Genomic DNA, 19,981 nt, shown 5'->3' with positions numbered 1-19,981 from the left:
AGAGCATCACTACTGACCGAGCTGGCTGAGCCCTTAATGATATATTTGCCGGACAGGGCGTGAGGAAGGTGCTGAGGGAGCTAACAAAAGGGGAAAAAAACGACTTGACCTATCCCTCACCAATTGATCTGTCACTGACATGGCATGCAGATGGTGGGAGTGACTATTGCACAGTGCTGTGGAGACAAAGTCCTTTCTTCATACTGACGTTACTTTCCAATGTGTTGTGTGATACAACCACACTGCTAAATGGGATAGATTCTGAACAGACGGAGCAGCTCAAAACTGGACATTTATGAGGCCCTATGGACAATCAGAAACAGCAGATCTCGATTCAACCACAGTCTGCAACCTTATAGTCTGACTTATCTTTAACTCAGTCATTACCATCAAGCCAGGGATCAACTCTGATTCAATGAGGAGTGCAGGAGAGCATACAGGGAGCCACACAAGGCAACCTAAAAACGAGGTGTCAACTTGCTGATGCTACAGCACCATAAACATGCTAAATGGTGTAAGTAAAAGTAACAAATAATAGTCAGAGGAAAGCAATTCCACAATCAATGGATCAAATCAAAGATCTGCTGTCCTGTTACACCCATAATCGATGGTGAACAATTAAACAACTAATGCCATCAAGAATGAGGGAGCCCAGCATGGCAGTGCAAAAGATCACACTGAAGCATTTGAAACCATCTTCGGGCAAAAATAACAATCTTGATCTCCCCCTGAGATCCCCAGCATCACATTCCTACATGAATGGATGATACTGAGGTCTCCAACGATATAGATGCCAGTTTTCAGCCAATTTAATTCACTCCATGTAATATCAAGAAACAACTGAAGACACTAGATTTAGCAAATGCTGTGGGTCCTGACAACATCTTGACTGTATTTGCTCTTCTGTAATGCTTATCTCAATCTTCATGTTTTTCATTTTAGATGAAGGTGCACGACGTTTGTCAATTTTGCTTGTTAATTCTGCTTTCAAGCAACTGTTCTCATGCAACAGCAATTCCTTTCTCCTGTTCCAAGCATTTCGTACAGTGCTTCCTTGAGACTTCTGATGCTTGAAGTTCATCAAGATTTAATTGAAGATCTATCTACGTTGAATTTGTTTCTATAAGTTCATCATTTATCTGTCTCAAGTTCTCTTTCAAGTGTTCTAATTCATGTGAACAACATTCCAGTGTTCTCATCATTCTCATTTTTCCTCTATAAACTCATCTTTTGTGTGTGAAACTTGGTCTCCATGCTGATCAGTTTTTCTTTAGCAGAGTATAATTCCACTGCGCTATCCTTCAAGCTTACATTTTGTAATTGCACTCCTGCCAATTACTTTTGAGACTCTTCATACTCTTTTTTGGAAAAGTTCCACTTGTTCTTGCCATTCTTGGTTTTTAACTTTCAACTTTTCAAATATATCTTTGGAAATGTAATGTTTTCCCAAGTTTTCTTCCACATGTTGAACCATTTTATACAGCTCTGTCTTCAGTCTTTCTTCTACCTCTTGGCTTCCTTCTGGAGTTTAGAACATTCCTGAGTCTACTCTGCCAACTGGATTGTCAGTTCTGTCAAGGATGCAACTTTTCTGAGTGAATTTTCTGCCTGCTGTTGCACCTGGTGGTATGTATGGTTGGGTTTTCCCAACGCCCTGATCGATTTGCCAACAATAGAATGCACAGTTGTTATATTCTTCTGGTACTTTAGTGACACGTCAGAAATTTGTCCAGATCTCAAACAGGTTAGTTAATTGAAGACTTCAATTTATCATCCATGTTCAAAGATATATACTCAGCTTGAGTTTTGTGTTTCAAATCTTCCAATTCACCTTTTATGCAAACATTTTCCAACCTTATTTATTTTTTCTTTTGCAGGGCTTGTGTATTTTGGATTTCATCAGATAGTTTTGCTTCATTCATAGTCAGCTGCTTGCTCTGCACTAACACCTGTTGATGCAGTAGAGGTCATGTGCTGGGATTTCCAAGAAGATAAATTTCTGTGACTTCAGAAAAGTTATTTGGCTCTCAGGTGTCTTCAAGCGGTTTGCTTGGGTATTATCTTTTTTTTTAATCTTTCATAGCTTTATTGCAGGGTTCTATCCCTCCTATTCATATCTGTACACTCCACATTTTGAAGATTAAAATATTCATCAAAGGCATTTAATATTTCATCGAAGCTGATTGAGGAGTTGTCAATGCCTTGCATTAGGATTACTCTCTCAATAGGTTCGCTAAACCAGTATAAAAATATACTATTCTGGACTTTTTCTGACCTGATGTAATCTAATAGTTTCAAAATTCTTTTCTCAAGCTCACCAAATTTTCCATTAAGTTTGCCCTTGGGTAAACCCAAATTTTTCTGGGTGAGTGAAAATCTGATCCATATGTAGGTTTTTCCACTTTGGAGGAAGCTCTGAGATCAGGTTTAAGTAATGGGGTATTCAAACTGCACTTCTGCCTCTGAATTATTTTAAAACTTCTCAGCACTTGCTGTAGCCTGGAATGTTTAAAGATTGAGTTCACCTCTGCTAGATCTATTGACTGTGCTCTCGAATTTGAAGTTGGACTTACAAAGGAGATGCAAAGGAGGGTGGCACGGTAGCATAATGGGTAGCACAATTGTTTCACAGCTCCAGGGACCCAGGTTCGATTCCGAGCTTGGGTCACTGTCTGTGCGGAGTCTGCACATTCTCCCCATGTCTGCGTATGTTTCCTCCGGGTGCTCCGGTTTCCTCCCACATCCAAAGATGTGCAGGTTAGGTGGATTGGCCATGCTAAATTGCCTTTAGTATCCAAAAAAGGGTTAGATAGGGTTACTGGGCTACGGGGATAGGGTGGAGGTGTGGGCTTAGGTAGGGTGCCCTTTACAAGGGCCAGTGCAGACTCGATGGGCCAAATGGCCTCCTTCTGCACTGTAAATTCTATGAATTCTATGAATTATGCTGCAGTAAGGAATTTTAAATCTCTGCCTTCAACTAATAACCATTTCCTTGGCGCACATTCCTGACATTTCTTCCTCTGTGCCTCTGCTTTTGGGGCTTCTTTTCAGGTCAGACTGCTTTGCTGATTTTTTTTCTCAATGTTCCAGAATTTTAGTTTATCTCTGCATTTTCTGTAAGGTCTTGAGTTTTTCTACTAGCTGCCATTATTTGAAGGGTGTTGGTTACAGTCAGGCAGGTCTGAAGAAGTCTTCATAATTGTATGTAGTGATTGTAAGTCTTTCTTGGTTCTTAGAAATATTTACAAATATACAGGAAAGGATACAAGTTCTGAGCTGTCTCTATGCTTGCTGGTACACACTGCTTTGTCCAAGAATATACTAACCCTGGGTGCAGGTCATGTGCTCTCTTCTCTCACTGTGTGGGTGGTACTGTACCAGCCCTGTATTAACCCTATATGTGCCAGACCCTTATAGTATGCTGTAGTAATGAAGATTTGTGCTCCAGAACTAGCTGTGATCTTAACCAAGCTGTTCCAGTGCAGCTACAACATCTACCCAACAATGTGGAAAATTGCCTTGGTATTTCCTGTCTACAAAACACAGGACAAATCCAATCAAGCCAATTACCACCCCATTGGTCTAATTGCAATCATCAGCAAATTATGGGGAGGTGTCATTGACAATGGTATCAAGCAGCACTTTTTAAAAATTAATACTGAGTGTTTTGCTAAATTGAAAATACTGGTATTATTCTATTATTTTAAAAAATCAAGGATTGTGCGAAATATACCAGATTAATTTAAGGGCAGCAATGAGGGTTATATTTAAGGGGGAAAAAATCATTGTTGATTTGACGTCAGTTTCAAAATGTTGCATTAATTATGATATTAATATGATAAGAAAGCCATGATATTAAATGCAGAGAAGGAAACTTGCCTAATGAAACAACTTTTTGTTTAAATTACATGAGTGCAAGAAGACAAAGTTAAAGTGTCTGCCAGAAGTGAGCTTTTAATGCAGAGAATATGATACCATACTTGAAACATGGCATACAAGTCACCCCCTCCATTACTGACCCATTAGCAACAGTGGTTTGGGAACAGATCCTCCTTTTACCTGATAAAAGTGATATCTGAAGAAGTGAACAAAACAATAATAATTGTGACAGCCCATTCAAACCTATTAGCTTGGCCTGATTCTCCTCTTTAACACATGAAACTCCAGATTCACCTGCATATGTAGGACAAATCTAGGAAGCAGATGGCATAATGTGGGGAATTACTTCTACCCAACAATATATAAACGTTGAACTGATGACAAAAGGAATGTAAACAGAAATGTGAACATAAACGTTTTGCTTAAAACCTTTTAATCACTATTAAGAAACAAAGTTATTAGAGTGGCACAGGTGGTGCAGTGGTTAGCACTGCTGCTTCATGGCGCTGAGGAACCGGGTCACTGTCTGTGTGGAGTTTCCACATTCTCCCTATGTCTGCATGGGTCTCACTCCCATAACCCAAAAAAATGTGGATGATAGGTGGATTGGCCATGCTAAATTGCCCCTTAGGGGGAAAAAACAAAGTTAATGACAGTTCTGAATTTGGGCTAAGGGTAGATTTAAATTACGTCTTTGGAATTAAAGCAAAATGTTTACCCCTTATTTATAATCCGGTTCCCTTTTGAACAGCTCGATCACATTTGCTTCCACCACCCTCTCAGGGAGTTTGTTCCAGAATCCAAGCTGCCTCTGGGTGAAAATGTTTTCCTCACACCACTTTTACTCCTTTTGCCAGTTATTTGGAATCATTGCCCTCTAGTTCCTCATGCTGTCTTGTGAACAGTTTCTCATTATTCATCCCATGCATACCCCTCGGGATCTTGAATACCTCTATCACGTCTCCTCTCAACCTTCTTTTCTCCAGGGAAAACAGCCCCCCCCCCTCCCCCCAACCTCTCCAATCTATTCACAAAGGTATTACTCAGCAAGACGGTGTCCTGAATGTGGCACTAAATTTCAGGCTTCATTCAGGCCACAAATTTGTTGCAGCGATGTTTCTGGCAATGCTGAGACGAGCATGATAATAAACCTCTAACCCATGTCATCTCACTAACTCTGGTCATTTATGCCGACCGCTAATAGCAAACCACCCGTATCCACTAAAACTCCAAGGGTGGCAGAGTGACGCAGTGGCACAATGTTTAACATTGATGCCTCACTGCACCAGGCACCCTTAAGTTCAATTCCAGCCTTGGGTGACTGTGTAGAGTCTGCACGTTCTCCCCGTGTCTGTGTGGGTTTCCTCTGGATGTTCCTGTTTCCTCCCAGAGGTGCAGGTTAGGTGGATTGGCCATGATAAATTGCCCCTTAGTGTCCAGGGATGTGCAGATTAAGACACGGGGATGGGAGGGAGGGGGTCCTGGGTGGGGTGCTCTTTCCGAGGGTCCATGCAGACTCGATGGGCCGAATGGCTTCCTTTTGCACTGTAGGGATTCTATGGATTCTATTCTATCATTCTATAAATTGTAGATATTTTTGAAACTGTAAGTTTCAGAAAAGTATATCGAATATTCGGCAGGTGTGCTTTATATCCTTGACAGCATGTCCAACTATTTGCTCTAAGAATTTACCCGCCTCACCCAAAGAGGGGGGAACCTGGAGGCTTCCCGGATTGCGACTGCAAGTGGTGTTTTTGCTATTGCAGAATCTCGGCTGTACAATTGCAAACAATGTGCCACATACCTTTAAAACAAACTTGAGGCTTGTCGATGATGGCCTTCTGCTGTGAAAGATTCGATAACGCCAGCCAGCTGAGCGCTCAGAGGACAAGGCATCAGCTCAAGGAGTGTTAACTCTTAGTTTTTGCATCTTTGGAGATGCCAAATGTTAACCGGAAATCTTCCCATTCGATGCCATTACAAACCCGGGAAATTGCCTCATCGTTTTGGAAAACCCTGGAATTAAATGGTTAAGAGCCTAAAGAAACGCTTGAGAAACAGCATTCACTCACTTCAAACTTGGATCCGTTTGCCCAGAGTGAAGAAAATGTTAATGACATTTTGGAAAAATTCTGGAGCAAGTACAAAGCCTCTGGGGATTTCTGCCTCCGAATATCTCCCCGTTCCAGATATTCCAGCTTGCCTTGTGGTATCAATGAGGTCTGCGAAACACTGAATCATCTTTATATGTTTTCCAGCTATCTGTACCCTATGTATACAGTACCCTAGACATAGATCATTCAATACAGATCTTAGAACGTCTTTGATTGTGGAGTTAGTCCTCATTCTGGGCGAACATAAAACAAACATTTGAAAACTTTGCATTTATGTGGCGCCTTTGTCAAAGTGAGAAGGCTCATTTTAACGCCTTGTTGTAAGGCACAGAACGCGTTGGCAATTTGAGCACAGCAGAGACTGCAATGTGGTATTGACAAGTTATTTTTAAAGTGATGTTTAGAGATAAATAGTGGCTAGGGCAACGGGAATAATTCCCCTGCTCTTTTCCAGATAGTACCCTGCCTGGACCTTCCAGTCGACCCGGGAGAGACACAGAGGCTGGTTTAACATTTTATCCCAAAGTCGGCTGGTCGGAAGAAGCATCAGTCCCTCCCTCCCTGTTGCATTGTAAGTGTCCCTAGATCCCTGGAATTCTGTTCTCCCCGGGAGAAAGGATGGAACCCACAATTCTAAAGGCCCTACTGAAACAAAAAAAACACAAAAGGCAATCAAATAAACTATAGTATTTTAAAAGGCGAAGAATGTTTGTTCACAGACATTTCTCTGAGTCTTATAATCTACCTTCATGCCTTCCAGACGTCGGGACTACTGCACCAACGACAATAATTCTAATCCTTCCACATTTAGTGGAATTTAAATGTGATGAATAAATCTGGAATAAAAATTGCTTTACCAATTGCTTTAGTGATGAAAATCTGCCACATGTAACTCCAGAACACGTGAAATGGGAAGTTCCAGAGGCTGCTCTCCCCTCTGAGAAAGTGCTGATTGGTAGTGATTGAACATAAGGGTCGCCACTCGTCATGCGAGGGGCAAGGTTGAGAAGGTGAGGCCTTCATGAATAACCTCAGGTAGGTACAGAAATTGAACCCACGCTGTTGCCGTTGCTCCACATCACAAACCAGTAATTGAACCAACGTAGCTAACCAACCGTGGTTGACTCTTCATTGCGTTTTGAAATGGTCTAGGAAGTCACTCTGTGGTATCTAACCCTCACAAAACAGCTGAATAAGAATAAAACCGGATTGACCAGTTAGCTTTGATCTCGGCACCAGAAACAACAAGGGCACACCCTGCCTGGTTGGCCTTCTAAAGGTTTCCTCATGAACATCTGACATTGCGCCAAAATTGAGAGAGCTACCCCAAAATCTAGTCAAGAAACTGACTGCCATGAGTCATATTCATCGAATCATACCTCAAAGCTAATATCCCAGGCTCCTCTTTTGCCATCCCTGGACACCATCACAGTGGGCCTAGGAGTCCTCAACATTGACTCCAAACTCATGAAGTCTCATGGCATTGTTAAGGAAATGTCCTGCTCATTACCACCAACAATTGCTGTATCCGTACTCCTCTATATTGAACACCACTTGGAAGAAGCACTGAGTGTGCCAAGCATACAGAATATACTCTGGGTGGAGGACTTCAAAGCCCATCACCAAGAGTGGCTGGTAGCACCACCTACTGACTGAGCTAGCCAAGTCTTGAAGGACATATCTGTCAGACTGGGCCTGTGGTGGATAGTTAAAGAATTAACATAAGAGGAGAACCTACTTGACCTCACCATCACCAATCTACCTTTGCAGATGCATCTATCCATGACAGTATTGGTAGGAGTGACCACCACTCACCCCTTGTGGAGATTACATTTCCTTGTTACACTGGGGATATTCTCATGTTGTGTGACACTACAATTGTGCTAAAAAGGTTAGAGTCAGAGCAAATCTAGCAAATCAAAGCTGGGCATTGTGAGCCATCAACAGTGGCAGAACTGTATTAAACCTCAGAATACCTTTACCCTACCATTATCAACAAACCAATGTGGAGTTTAAGAGGGCATACCAGGAGCAGCAGCAGGCATATCTAAAATAACGGTGGCAACCTGTTCAAGCTCCAACATGGGATTTCATTCAGGCAACATGCAATCAACAGAGTAAAGCAATCTCACAACCAATGGATCAAATGAAAGGTCTGCTGTCCTGCTACATCCATGAATGATGGTGGGCAATTAGACTATTAACTGGAGGTGGAGACTCCACCAACATTCCCATCCTCAATGATGAGGATGCTCAGTATGGTAGTGTAAAACATAAGACTGAAGCATTTGCAAATATCTTCAGCCCGAAGTGTCTAGTGGATAAACCATCTTGGCCTCCACCAGAGATGTTGAGTGGATGATGCATTCAGCCTCCTCCAGCGGTCACCAGCATCACAGATGCCAGGCTTCAGAAAATTCAATTCACTCCACAGGATATCAAGAAACTGCTGAAGGCACTGGATACTGCAAAGGCTATGGGTCTTGACCACATTCCAGCACCAGTGCTGAGCCTTGTGCTCCAGAACTAGCCTTGCCCTTCACCAAGCTGTTCCAGCACAGCAGCAACACTAACATCCACCCCACAGGTTGCTAAGGTTGAATGTCTTATCCACAAAAAGCAAGAGCCAGTCAATTCAGCCAATTCGAACCCCATTAGTCTATTCTCAATCCCCCAAGTGTTGGAAGTTCTCGTATCAAGTGACGCTTACTTAGCAATAGCCTGCCCAGTCATTCCTAGTTTGTGTCCAAAGACTAAGAAAGTGTAAATTCTTTGTCAGATGTTGGTCCATAATGGGCATGGCAGATATATATTATATATGTGGATAGCGTGAATAAATTTCCAACTCAAACCATTCTGAAATCGGGACGGTATGTAATCTTTATTAATGTTTGAAGAGGTCTAAGTGTGAAACGCAGGAGGGACAACACATAATTTGCTGGGTGCGTTCTTGCACAGGGGCGTTCTTAAAAGACACCTTAAATTGTGCAGAGTATAAATACCAGCAGAGACTATTTGGGCCGAATGGCCTATTTCCTAGCTTGGAGCGCAAACCGAAGCCAATTTTGACAACTTATTTTGCTGCATGTTTCCTACGGGTCTAATTTCACTCAACGAACATGTAAACCGTTTCTAAATATTTAACATAACCCATTGCTCAAAGCTGCGTTTCAGAAATCTGGAACCCCTCGACGATTCTTTAAACAGGCAAATGTTTGACTGTGCCGTTCCTTTTAGCTTTGAAAACTAACCAAATTAACCTGACTTTTAAATGTACATTCCATGTGCTTCTTTAATTGAAGGACAACATTTTTTTCATTAAAATATATTTCAAGTCAGTTTTAAAGGATGGATTTATGCCAGATTAACCCACTTCCCAGCGGCATTTTAACTGGGAATTATTGAACCAGACACAGATTCAGTGTGCAATTAAAGGACAAATATTTTGTAATAATTTAGCAAAGGATATAATTGAGCAAGGGATGTCCGTGGATGTCGGAGCCCGTGAGACGTCATGTTCGAATTCCATCCTTTGCATTACAGAAGTTTAGTTTACCAGCTCACGCGGTGTAAATTTTCCAAATGCATCACCCACCCTGTGATCACCTAAAACACAAAGAGAGCACTATTATTTTCAAATGTGTTGACCTCGTTGATAGCTCGGATTTCCTCTTCAAAACTTTTTCATCTCTACCCAGAGAGCGCAGTTGACGCAGGAGTCGTTCATTGCAACATCTTAACTAATTTCACCGAAACTCGAAGGATATAAGTTCCGCAGAACAGGCTGGAGAGAGATCTCAACCTTGCGAGTTTATCTCTAATCAGCAATCATCCTGGGGAGCAGTGCCAGGAATTCAACCTTGATTTACATTTCCGCGATGACAAACAGGATATGTTTTCTGTTTGACCCCTCTTAAAAATAAAAACACCGTGTATTTCACCGATGCTGTGTATTACAATGACTTTCTCTTCGTGATTGCATTGGTAGATAAGCGCGGGCAAGCAACCGTGTTAAAATCAGCTTGATCTAACGAGATGGGATGAGGCCTAACCTGTTCAAAATAAAAACAACCCAGAAAATGCTGGGAATAGCGTGCTGCACAGAGGAAAACAGAATTCACATATCTGGTCAAAACTTGCATTGGCCTTTTTGAACGCCATTGACACAAATACATCACAGGTACCTTCTGCTTTGAGCCAACATTTCAGGATCGAAATTCAAATCTCGCCACTGAACTTGGTATGAAATGAAATATGTCTAGAGCATAATTCATCTGATCTTCCCACGAAATATTCTGGCCTAGTGCCGCCTGAGGGGTTCTGGGCCGAATTTGCTGACAGTGGAAATAAGTTACGCTGCATTGCATATTTTCAATTTGATTGAGATATCATTCAGCTAAGGTTAAACGGCGGTGCAGACGGAATGCTGTAACTACTGAACGTGGCAGTAAATGGCAAGAAATAAACTCCACTTTGCACGTTGTCCATGTGAATTCTCAGGGAAACCAACTGTGTGGGGATGGGTGCACATCGGCCCCCGCGCAACATGGGTGGGGGGGGGGGGGGGGGGGTTGATAACTGACGTCTGGGTATAGCAGAATTCCGATTATGCTGATTTCTAAATAAAAGTAATATAAGAGCAACTTTGGCAGCATTGTGGAAATGTATCGGGTTTGGAAATAACAACTACATCACAGCAATGCGTGTGTTTTTCTCTCCTGAACTAATGCCCCACAGAACACAGCCTCGTCCATTTCAATTCCCAAAAGAAACCTGAATGACATCTGCCTGTAAAACTTGGGAGATGAAGAGAACTCCCTCCCCCCCCCCCCCCCCCCCCCTCACCCTAACTAAATTGTAAGTGGAAACCATCAACAGAGGCCGCTGTTCGCGTTCAGTTCCTGTGAAATGGGATTTGTCAAAGGCACCACTCACTGCCTCAGTTGCGAGCGACCTACTGCAGTGTTCCTAATTGTTGTCGGGCTGCTGAGAATTACAAAGTGGCGAGGTGGAAACGTGCTGTGATTTGGAAGCGCTCTGCGCTGTCGTGTATGGTGTCTATTGGTTTCGCGTTCTGCTAATTAATTCCGTTGTTTGTTGATGTTACTTTTCTTGAGTTAATCATCGAGCAAGTGCAGGATGTATAATTGTTGCAAGCATGCATTACAATCAAAACAACTTTCCCTTGTGGTTCCATATATATCTGCGTTGATAGTTATGAACTTTTGGAGAGCACAATGAGGTATATACATATATATCGTATATATACATGTGTTTAGCATCAATGTGAGGTTACAATGGAGCTGTTAGGTGATAGCTTATTAACACGATGACCCTCTGGTAAAATAACCTACCAAGTAACAATATTAAAAGAAGTGTTTACTTTGGACGCCATGTTTATCCCAGTTGCAGGAATCTGGATAATGATAACTGGAATCAAGCTCCGTTTTGACGCAGGCGCGGAATTCCAAGGTATATTCTGAGACACTTCAATGCATCACCCTAAATCCGATTTTAAACCCGATCCAATAAAAAAAACATGTTTTCATGTCGTATTTCAAAGTCATGTACATTTTACAAGTTACCTCTGCAATAATATATACGTTGATGGGAAGGCTGGAATTAATACAACTATTTGCGACTTTCAACGTGGGTTATGGGAGGCGGATTACTTATGGATTAATGCAGACATTTATATAACAAATGGTTTGGGCTAATTTACTCCCTCTTGCATGAATAAGCGATTGCAATGGTTACGTTTCGGTATGTATTTTAAATGTAGCTTAGTAGCAGAGTGTCCATCGGTAAATTGTGTAAATATTTTACACAGCTGGAGAATTACCCTTGCACAAACCTTTGAGGATGGCGGGAGGGGGTGTTGGGAGAGTGTGGGAGGGGGGGGGGGGGGGGAGAGAATGCTTCACCTGGAAATATGTTTCTGATTGTCCACGAAAGTACAACTGAACATCTTCACACTCAATTTATCTTGAACTTTTCAAGCATGATGAATTCCTCTGTCCAGCACTCACCAGCACTCAGCCCCTGTTGCGATGGGAGGGGGGGGGGGGGTGCATAGAGGTAAAATCGAGCGTCCTTTTCAGGTAGCACAGCACATATCATAGTTCAATGATTCAAACAGCTCGCTGTATGTCTCATCTATCAGAAATCCCACATTAGCGTAGCACGCTGCTATATCGCCGTTACCAGTTCCACTGTAATGACACTAATTACACTTAAAAGGGAATTAAATGGTTTCGGTTCGGTAGGTCGGACCATAGCGTCCACCAGTCAGTCAGTCAGATCGCATAGTACCAGGTGAAACATAACAGTGTCATTCTGTCAAAACTATTAGAATGCTATATTTGATAAACTCCGTACCCCAGATACTGCTAGAGAAACATTCAATCAGTTTTCCAATGACAATGGTTAGCATCATAATCCTCACGCCTTTACAGGCTGATAATGCTCAAAAGTGGGACCATTGAAACACGAGACAAACGGAACTTCTATTCCAAATGCATGATGTTGAAAATATATATCAAATAATGTATATTCCGTATGATTGCGAACGGCTGTTCGAGTTTAGTGTCATTTATTCTTTAAATGTAACTTAATATTAAGGAGCTCGTTCCAACCTTGTTCCGCCAATTGGTGGACATCAGTAAAACAAGCCTGGACTTGGAGGGACCGTTTGCATTAGGTTTGGGACCATTTGATTGACAATATTATCTAGCCTTGCACGACATCTCGAGTGTTATCAAATGGATTGCATAAGGTCAGAAACTATTGAACAATTTCCATGCAGCCCTTCATTGGGGCACGCATAACCACATAAAGGACTGCACCATTCTAAAAAGCAAGACTGTACGAACCTATACATTGCACACCATCCTTCCTTGGTTAATGCATAACAGCCGGGCAGAGAATAGGGTCAATAATAGGGTGAGAACCACGTATATAATTCATGAAATAAAATATAACTATTCCAGTGCTTCAAGCAGTAATACACATTAGTATTGGCAAAGAAGAATCAATTTTCACATGGTTATGGGAATCATCAAGCTACTGAAAAATGCTCTACATATTATACAATCTTTTACAGATAATAAGCAGCCAATGTGCATTTAAGTCGACATATTAAATGTTGTAATGCGATGGCTGGCTATTGGTAATCTGGAGGCTGATTGAGAACAAGTCAATATGTTAACCTAACGCTGGAATTATTCTGGTTCGGGAGTTTTAGGCTTGTCCTATTAAACATGGAATAACGTCCGATCGCTGACAAGTCATCCCACTTCTTCTAGCACAGCTCCTTCCCATGTTTACTCCTGTGCTGTAAAATAACTAAAGATTGGACTTAAAAATGAATTCATTCATAAAACAGCACATCGAATATTCGAACAGCAGCGTAAGAAATGTGATTGTGATCAAACCGTAAGATCATATGGGGCACCGGATAAGTTCCCAAATATTTGGCGATTTGCAAGTGACGGCGATTGATGGAACTCGCTGCTAACGTGGGAATCAATAGAACACACGGAAACTAGAGGTGTGCATCTTGGTGTATTGGTGCAAACTCTTTACAAACGGATTTAAAATTGATCGCTTCTACTTCACAATACAAGCACGATGGTTTAACAAGTTACCAGCTAAGGCGAAGAAACCATTTTTAAAATCTACTGTCAATCTGATTTGTGACCCGAATATCTGTTAACTAAATTTCGTGAAGGTTTTCAAATGATTTTGTACAGAAGCCAATCTGAATACGTTTGGTGGGTTTATCTTGTTTCAAACGAAAATGCGCAAATCGTGCATTTGGCGTTAGAAAATGTGAGGTTAATGTTGCCACTGTGATTTATCTCGGTGATAGGCACAGCAAATATATATCTGTAACTTGGAGGATTCAAGAATAAAATTATCACATTAAATCGTGTGGCATTCTGGCCTGTCCAGGAGCTGTGAAGTACAAGCAGGGGCAAAGGTTTACACCTTGAACGGCGTTATCTCATGCTGGAGACTTCTTTCCCTTGAAAGACTTATTGGCGACTGAATAAGAGCCCTGAATTGAAGCAAAATGATCCTCATGCATTAATATCGAGCACAGTCACAAAGCGAACAAGCATTTGCCACTCTGACTAAAGATATTTAGTTATTCTTCGGAAACAAGTGCACTTTTAAATTGCTGAAGTAGAATTTAACCACACTGAGAACACGATCTAGAAGTACAATTATCCCCTGGCTTTATCTATGGTATTAAAAGCCAGCGTTAAACTCTGACCTCCGCGTCAACATAGCCACTGATATTGCAATGAAACCTCCCTGTGTATCAGTTAAGGTAATACATTGAATTAAGGGGTACCTTCAAATGTTCCGTTATTTGATATTTCACCAAAGTAAAACTATGCTGGCAAGGTAAACTGGAAAGTATTTACCTTGCCAACCGCATGTTACCTAATTATCTTAGCAAGATGTTGAGTTCTATTGTTTGCTCGTTTGCGCTCATGCTCCGCCTCTCCCGTCTGTCTAAAACCTGGCGCCTGGCTACAACAAACAAAAGCTAGGCGCTCGCAGGTCTATAGCCTCGACTTAATACAATTAAGGCGGACTTCAATCATTCTCTTACGTGTACGTCCACAAGATCGGCGCTAACATAACACTGTTTATCCGTTCAACAAATTTGCCTACTTCGCTACTGAACCATGTCGATGAGCCCCAAGCACACTACGCCCTTCTCAGTTTCAGATATTCTGAGCCCCATCGAGGAGAGCTACAAGAAAGTTGGCATGGACGCAGCGGGTAACCTCGGAGCTCACTTGACAACTTACCGGCAGCCACAGGTCTCCCAGCCGGGCATGCAACAGCACCCGATCGGACATAATACCTCGGTCCCTGCGGCCACCTACCACATGTCACACGGGGTCCCCCAGCTTTCACACGCTGCTATGGGCGGCTACTGCAACGGCAATATTAGCAATATTGGCAACATGGGCGAGCTGCCTGCTTACCAAGATACCATGAGGAACAGTGCAAGTGCCACAGGCTGGTACGGGACGAATCCCGATCCACGCTTCACATCCAGTAAGTGGAATAATTAGTTTCTAATAAACACCGCAAGTTATTTGTTGGAGCCGTACAATATTTCAAGTTTACAAAATGCATCGGGGTGATGGAAGCGGTGTTTGAAATCACTCGTTCCGATGTCATATGTTTCTAATTCAGGAGTTTTGATTTTTCATTTCGACCGGAGCAAGGACATTGATTTATACAATGGTGCAACCGCTACTCAGGTGGATTTTAATCACCATTGGTTTCAGTCGGTGTGCTTTGTGGTGTATATGTGCGGGCAGTTTCAATGATCCTACCGTCTGTAGGGCAAGCATTTCTCGCAACACAGGACGCTTTATTTATGCTTAACGTCCTGTACTAATGAGGCCAGGTTAAAATATTTAAATATTTTAAACCATGCATTAGCTACGTGGGAAGTAATGTTGCAAATGAATGCTTCCCTCGTGCACAATGAAGTGGCGCTGTTATCTTTATTAATACGCGCGTTTAAAACGGTTTAAATAAATCCAATAAACTCCCCGAAAGGTCCATAAATATTCCTCTCTACAAACCGCCATCAGCATTTCAACTTGAATGAAAGGGCTGAATCTCCTTTTAGTCTACTCGGCAAAACTACCCGCCAACGGTAAAACGAACTTACATTGGAAAGTAACCCCTTTTTGTCATATCCAGTCATTTCTTTTTTTTTTAATTGTCTGAAATTCCGCATCCTTTATTTATATATGAATATTTATCAGAAACCCGTTTCATTTAAAGCCACCAAATGGGAATTTCAGACTGCAATATTCAGGCACGAAAAGAAGGCTGTTAAGATGTTAGTTTTTATCGAACAGCTGCTATGTGGTTTGGGCTTTTATTTTTAAAGAGCAGTGCTCAAATAAATATATCTACAGTATTAAAAATGTATACACGCTTAGTTGTGAAAGTCTTTGTCTAAGATTTTTTTTTAATTCCCCACTCTAGTTTCTCGCTTCATGACCCCGTCCTCGGGAATGAACATGGGCGGAATGGGCGCTCTGGGTTCACTTGGCGATGTTGGCAAACCCATGGCTCCACTTCAGAGCACACCTCGACGAAAGCGCAGAGTGCTTTTCTCGCAAGCCCAGGTTTATGAGTTAGAGAGGCGCTTCAAGCAGCAGAAATACCTTTCAGCCCCTGAAAGGGAACATTTGGCCAGCATGATCCACCTCACGCCCACTCAGGTGAAGATTTGGTTCCAGAACCACCGCTATAAGATGAAACGGCAAGCTAAAGACAAGGCGGCCCAGCAGCACATGCAACAGGACAGCAACAATTGCCAGCAGCAGCAGCAATCTCCGAGAAGAGTGGCTGTGCCTGTCCTGGTTAAAGATGGTAAACCATGTCAAGGAGGTGTCAATGCCCCAACCACGACCATGCAGACCCAGCAACAGCAATCTAGCAACACATCAATCACAGTGGCTACCAATGGCACTGCTCACGGCCCAAGTCAGCAAGCAAATAACACAGGCCAGGCATCGGAATTAGGACAAACCTCAGGAAGCCCTTCGTCTATCCAAAGCCACGTCACTAGCTTGTCTCACCTAAACTCTTCTAGTTCTGATTATGGTACAGCCATGTCATGCTCTACTTTACTGTATGGTAGGACCTGGTGAATGATTCACTTGGCGTGTGTTTTAACGCCATGTTGTATTGATCCATATCTGCTGTATTTTGGTCAAATATCCCGGGTACTAATTTGCGTAGATATGCATCAATAGAGGAGGGAGGCTCCGGCTGAAGTGATGGCAAAAACGCTGTAAATTGATTTTGTTTTGTAGACATGGAATGCACATAATGCTGGCTGGATTTATAATATCTCAGTGAAAGCGATTGCTCCATATGCAGAAATAGGCTAAACCTTACACAGCACTGATCTGTCCGTATGCAAGATCTGTACACATAACATTTGTGTGGGGTTCCTATAGAACGACGCTTTCGTAAAAATAATAGTGTTAACAAAATGTGACACCCCCACCCCCCACCCCCAGTAATAATCTTTCCTGGGAAAGAAAGGAAATAGGGTTATTTAACACGACTTGGCATTTTCTTAGTTTTCACTATGAAACGTAGGTGTATATTTCTGTAAGATGCACATGTCTGGGCCGAATTTATAGATTTTAGCAATTTGTATATTATGCTGTAAAAAAATGTTTTCATGATGGACTCAGCGTGTACAGTATTTGATAGTTTGTTCGTTCTTGCCGGCGTCAGAAAGTCGTTTTCGTTGTAACTTAAAATAGATCATTGGTATAAATATAGTTCTGAGAGCTTCTAATAAATTATGAAACCCTAAACCGAAATACCCACAACTGTTTTATTGCAGATCATTGTGCATTTCCCTTATTTTTCACCATGACTATTTTGCCCATGTGTGTGGGGCCATTAGAATCCATCGCAATGCACTTCCAGCGAATGGAAGGTTGGAGTTTTAACAAATCAGATAAAGAATCACGGATAATGTGCTCCAGTTCCCTGAAGAGTAATCTCCGAAATCTCCAATGATTTTCCTGCTTATTTTTTGAACGGTGCAGGTAAAGCCCCTTCCATTTCGAAAAAGCCGATTAAATCGGACATTCGATTTGATTTCGCAGTAGCTGTAACTTCACACGAAGAGATAAGCTGGTATCCTCTTGTCAATATGTCTTATGGAGTCTATTTTGCATGGGGGAGGCTTGCGTGCAATTTTACTGAGACACATATTTGATTCAACTTTAGTGCAGTTTTAACCGTGGTGCAAATGAATTCTAACCCCCACATTTTGAACAGGGATGGAAGAATCTGTTTTGTTACTGGCGCTGCTGATAGCCAGCAGTTCAAAGTCCACAAGAGTCAACCGTTAGCAAGTTTTATTTGTGAATTGCCCGTAGGCTGCAGGATGGATTCCGGTAATGATATTAAAAAAAAACATAGAGCGCTATCTCCGATATTTATTTTGAATTAATTCCACAGAGTGAATTAAAGTTAAATAGTTAATGAGGCCAAAGTGCATTTCAATTAGAGCGATCAAGGATGATTTCTCCATGGAAGACACTGTTTGTTTTGGCATTAAGGAAATTCCAGTTGTTTGCTGTCGGCAAAAGGCAAAGATTTGCTTGTGTGTCCGGCCAGCTCTTGCCGTTTTAGAAGTAAACTCGCAAGAATGTGCGCTATTTTCGGTGGACGTATGGGCAAATTTTGACCAGAATCGGAACATGCTCAAATTGCGTGATCCAATAATCAGCTTAGCTGACATATTTTATTCAAATGTATTAAACAGCGCCGGGATTCACTCTGAGCAAGTTTGATGGGCATCTGATTTCGTTAGTCATCCTCACAGTTGGAGGATTGGAGTACAAAATTTGAGTCATTAAAAAAAAGCTTCAATATCCTGATATTTTAATGTATCGGAATTGCAGTTTTAGACTGAAAAGCGCGCGATGCCACTGATGGACCAGTGGAGAGGGAATGGCCAATGTAATTTGAATTGGAAACTATATTTGATTTTTCAGCCTGTGACAGGATGGAGTTTGTTCAGTGTTAAAAGGTCAGGCGCACTTTCGCACAAAAGATAAACTTTATGACGTGGGTCGTTTCATGTTTGATTATTAACAAACATCAATGATTGAAATGTTAGTAGCAGACGAAGTGGTCTTTCGCTCGCAGACAGGAGTGGTGATTCATGTTTGCACTAAAATTAACAATGCAGCTAATGCCTTGTTAATGCTTCTTAAACAACAGAATGACAAACATTTAGAAGGTTCGTTTTGATGAAGCACACTTTGACTTGTTCAACATGGGCTTGTGTCTTCGTTTTGCAGCTAACATGCCTGACATTAGTCTCACCGAGACGAACCTAACTTTCACCACTAAAGTAGCCATTCACCGCCTTTCAGGTTCACTGACCAGCAACCTCTCTTCAGCTCAATACTATTTCAGTGGGACCGATCAAGATTTTTAAAAAGCCTTTTAAACTGACCCTCGAATTGTTGCACCTTTATAATACTGATGTGGAAGCCTCTTTGAAATGACACACTTTTAAATGTTTTACAGATACATGTTGGAAGCGCTCCAGCCAGAAGACCCCAAAGGCAAATTACATTTTTATGAGCGATATATAAATCTGTTAAAAGGGAAAGACAGCTCCTTCATTAGATAATTCAGGTCCAGGCCTTTCAACAGATGGTATTCACACAGATAGCAGAGTTAAGAGATAACCATTAAAAGGCCCCACTCGCCCAGGGAAAAGCTGCAGAAGGTTTAGACAACATCCGCTTGTTTTACGTATTTATTTGTAGGCACTCAGTGGATTCGCAGCTATTTAAAATGCCACTATTATTATTTTGTTTTATTTTAACCCAAGTATTGCACTCTGATGGGTGCACAAGTTGCAGCTGACCTGGGAGCTGTACAAAATAAGGTCGCCGCGCGTTTAGAGAATTCCGGTTGTGTTGGAGCTGCAGACGGGTCTTATAAACATATTGAAGTTACCAGGTAGGTCTCTGCGCCAGTGTTTGTTAAAAAGGTGTGCCGAGCGAATACATGCCCTGTGTTCATCAGCTCTATGGTGCGTTTGAAATCGGCATCCTTCCTTTGATTTATCAATTGAAAAAGTCTCATTAAAACATTAATTAATTCTTTAAAGATTTAGCATCAATTTACCCAAGCCCTTTTTACTACGCCCAGAGCAAGAACTAAGAAGAACAGTGAAAGGTAAGCGGTCAGCGATGACTGACGTTGGGTAGTTTAATGTCCTTTAATCCGGGTTTGAAGCCGAATCTATCCAGAATTATTCGTCTTCACTCCAGCCCGAAAATATACACTTAAAGAATATTACAAAGCCGGCGGAATGTATTTTCACACGTTACCACGAAAGGCATGAATAAAATTGCTGTGCTTCATATGAATGAATTTATGTCCAGATC

The 19,981-nt window shown here is 41.8% G+C and overlaps 1 protein-coding gene across 1 annotated transcript; it reads left to right on the top strand.

Annotated features, from left to right (window-relative positions):
- The first annotated feature begins 14,692 nt into the window (after positions 1 to 14,692).
- nkx2.1 (NK2 homeobox 1) lies at positions 14,693 to 17,380 on the top strand. The gene is made up of 2 exons (XM_038780752.1): positions 14,693 to 15,071; positions 16,023 to 17,380. The coding sequence occupies exons 1-2, from the start codon at positions 14,693 to 14,695 to the stop codon at positions 16,691 to 16,693; spliced, it is 1,050 nt and encodes a 349-aa protein (XP_038636680.1). The 3' UTR covers positions 16,694 to 17,380.
- Positions 17,381 to 19,981: the final 2,601 nt, after the last annotated feature.

This window comes from Scyliorhinus canicula, chromosome 2, assembly GCF_902713615.1.
Source record: "Scyliorhinus canicula chromosome 2, sScyCan1.1, whole genome shotgun sequence".
Classification (NCBI taxonomy): Eukaryota; Metazoa; Chordata; class Chondrichthyes; order Carcharhiniformes; family Scyliorhinidae; genus Scyliorhinus; species Scyliorhinus canicula.
Note: the sequence above shows the minus strand (reverse complement) of the source record. Positions and strands in the feature narration are given on the sequence as shown.